Source organism: Mastomys coucha, unplaced genomic scaffold (genome assembly GCF_008632895.1).
Source record: "Mastomys coucha isolate ucsf_1 unplaced genomic scaffold, UCSF_Mcou_1 pScaffold21, whole genome shotgun sequence".
Classification (NCBI taxonomy): domain Eukaryota; kingdom Metazoa; phylum Chordata; class Mammalia; order Rodentia; family Muridae; genus Mastomys; species Mastomys coucha.
This window is the reverse complement of record NW_022196904.1, coordinates 97,546,372-97,549,687: the sequence shown is the minus strand read 5'-3', so window position 1 is coordinate 97,549,687 and position 3,316 is coordinate 97,546,372. Positions and strand designations below refer to the sequence as shown.

The following is a 3,316-nucleotide window of genomic DNA, read 5'->3' as shown; positions in this document are numbered from 1 at the left end:
TCAGAAATCCGCCTGTCTCTGCCTCCCAAGTGCTAGGATTAAAGGCGTGCGCCACCAACGCCTGGCATCTTGCATTTTTCAATTTATGTCATAGGATAGACTACAGCTTAGATAATAATGATAGATAGGTCCACGTCTTGGCCAGAACGTAGTTATTGCTCTGTATTTGATGCTAAACTTCTGGTGAAGATCCCAAGGATGGACTTGGGGATTCATTTGACTTCTTTGCTCCTCTTCCCCATGTAGCTCTGTTCTCTACTTTCTACTATTTAAGGGGTCTACTGAGGGTGCATGAGTGAGCCTGGTTTGTTAGGTCTGACAAGGTTCTGATTCTAACAACTCTGGCAACTGCTAAGTATTAAGTGGCACCAGAGCAGCTACTCTGGAAAGGAGCTTTGTTGGAATGACCATCTCAAGGCCATGATTGCAAGTGTGGTTGGGGGAGATGAGCATTGGGTTGAAGCAGTACATTGTAGACACAAACATGTGGGTGCCTTAAGTGGCAAGAGGAGCACAACCTTTAAAATCTTAAGAGGAGCCTTATTAAGAGTAAAATGAAAGATATAGATAGTTAGATGATAGACAGAATATAGGGAGATGATAGATTATAGATAAATGATGATAGATAGATAGATAGATAGATAGATAGATAGATAGATAGATAAAAATAGGAAAGGGACAGATGAGTCTCTTTAAAGAGAAACCTTCAAAACACTTGCCAAGGCAATGCACCCTTCCCCCTGTACCCTAGTCTAGAGAGTTTTAGAACATCAGAAAAATCTGCCTCACGTAATGTTTAAGGGATGGTGAGAAGTTTCACATCATGAGGTTTAGTTTAATCTAGCTTATATGACAAAAAGCTTTGAGGTGGCAGGTACCATGCACCAAGAGATGCCAACTCACATTACAGAGTGCTCCTTAACTTTCTGTCCCAGATAGGATTGCAGGGAGACTAGATCTCAGGCAAGCTGTGGGTATGATCTACATGAGCATGTCCATGTTCTAACAGCAAGAAATCACTTAGACTATTACAAATTGCATATTACAAAACTACTGTTAAATTAATGCTATGTTGGCCTTGATATTGTTGCCATTTTTCTTTTATCCACAAGTGCATGCATCCACCATATGCATCTTTTCATTGAAACATAATATATACATAGAAAGGGTACACATTATTCTAAAGTTTGATGACTTCTCACAAATTGTTTATATTTAGCAAATATTACCAATGACATGCAGACACAGATTATACAGGTGTGAGACAAGCCCTAGTGAGCTACGTGGGGGAAGGAAATGAAAAGTCATACATGGCACTACATCCCATCTCCGAGACATACTTCAGCTGCATATCTGGGTATGTCATTCCATTAAAGTGAGTGATTTAGGAGGGATGCTTGGATTGAGTTCTGAGAATGAAAATCTCTTACTTGAGATTATGTGGTACAATTACTGTTGGATGCAGGTGATATGAAGCATGATGCTTACTTTGTAGAGAATTTAAAAAAGCATTGCTCAATGACATTCTCAAAGTCAAGCCATCCAGTCTTGACTTCTGACTAAAGAAGTGATCATCTGTGAGACTATTTGCCCCCCCCACCACCATTTATGGAATCTCCATTTTCATCTTGGAAATTATAGAAATTCCTGGGTCAGGGACATCCAGGCTTTCTACTGCACAGTTTTGGCAGACCTGTTTGCTTTACACTTATTTCCTGTCATTGCACAGACTGCCTAATAAAATCTTTGACATTACATTCTTATCCCATATCTCCCTTCTTCCCTGTTTTTAACGTTCATTCTTCTTCTGTTTTAATTTCTATAGGGAGATCTTATAGGGAGGTCTCTTGTGTAAGATAGGTTAAGCCCCAGTGGAAACATGGAGGAGTGATACTCTCAAGCTTTTTCCCTGGAGCTCTGTTACCAAGAGTCCAAGTTGAAGGCTGTTTAGTTCTCACAAAATAGAGAAATATGCACACACAGTGATTTCAAGTTCTGTTCAGAGAGACTGCTGAAGCACATGAGTGTCTGTAATTTTCCAAAATCAGTGCCTTAAATCATATTTATGAATAGGTGGCTTTAGAGCATGGACTTTACTGAGGCAGAAGGACTAGGTAAGAAATTGTAGGCTCTGTTTGAGTTATGTACTTGTCCTCAGATTTTTTTCTTTAAATTTCTCCTCACTGACCTTCTGCGAGGAGTCTTCTGCTGAAGACCTTCTGCAAGGAACACCTCAGTGCTCAGGGATCATAAGACAAACCAAATCATTTGCCTCTTTAGGTTTGTGTTTGATAATTTTATTTGTTTTTATTCAGAGAGAAGAACAAACACAATTTTAGGGATCAATAGTTTGCTTCACTTACCATAGCCTACAACTTCTGAGTGGAAGACTTGGGCATTGAGGTCAGTGCTTACTGTTTTCCACTGGAGGTCAAAGGCTAGTGAATGAAATATCCACCATGGCACTGTTTCTCTGAGTTTTCTAAGACATTAGCATCTGTAAATTATTGAGAGAACAATTGCTCAATTGTTCTTTATGATAGTATGCTTTTTATTTTTAAGTTTTAAACATATATATATGCACATATATATTATTTCTCTATGTATATTCACACACTGTTTGCATATACTTATGAACTATAGTAGTACATTTCAATTTATTTTTAGAGTACACAATGGCCAGATTAAAAAAATTAGCATTTCTATTATTTGAGATGTTCGCTTCTTTGTGCTGGGATATTCTAAACATCTACTATCTGTTTTGAAATGAACTGTAGGTTGTTGTGAGCCACAGTGCTTCTATTGTGCTAGGAAGACTGTGTCAATATGACGTATGGACCAAGGACTCTTGTAGGCATTGTGCCTATATCCAAGGAGGAAACTAAAACTTTACTTTCCATAGTTATGTTTTTATAATGGGTTATATTTTTGTATACAGAAATACATTTTGTAATAAGAAAAGAATCAATGGACAGTCATATTTAGAGTTCTGAAGTGTGTTGGCGTAGCACCTGTTAAGGAGTCATGCCTGTCTTGGACTAGACTATGTTTGAGATAGTACAGAGCCTAGAAAATAGTGGGTTTCTGATGATAATTTGTTGAGTAATTAATGATTTCATAAACTTTCAGAATAGGAATGGAGTGGAGAAAGTGAAGTAAGAGAACAGAGAGGGAAGAGTGGAAAGTCTCAAATCACAGCCTTGTGATGGCCCTCATATGGGCTTTTTCTTAAGCACCCATGGTCACATGGATGGGCATTGATGTTTACCCTTCAAAGAGTCATGTTGGCATAAATTCTAATAAAGGTGGCTAGTTC

The 3,316-nt window shown here is 38.3% G+C and overlaps 1 protein-coding gene across 1 annotated transcript in view; it reads left to right on the top strand.

The window, feature by feature from the left end:
- The first annotated feature begins 2,086 nt into the window (after nucleotides 1–2,086).
- Nucleotides 2,087–3,316, top strand: part of LOC116101344 (olfactory receptor 10A3-like) — a 3,160-nt gene continuing 1,930 nt past the window's right edge. Inside the window, exon 1 of the mRNA XM_031384928.1 lies at nucleotides 2,087–2,114. Coding sequence (XP_031240788.1) covers nucleotides 2,087–2,114 — 28 coding nt within the window. The remainder of the gene's footprint in view (nucleotides 2,115–3,316) is intronic.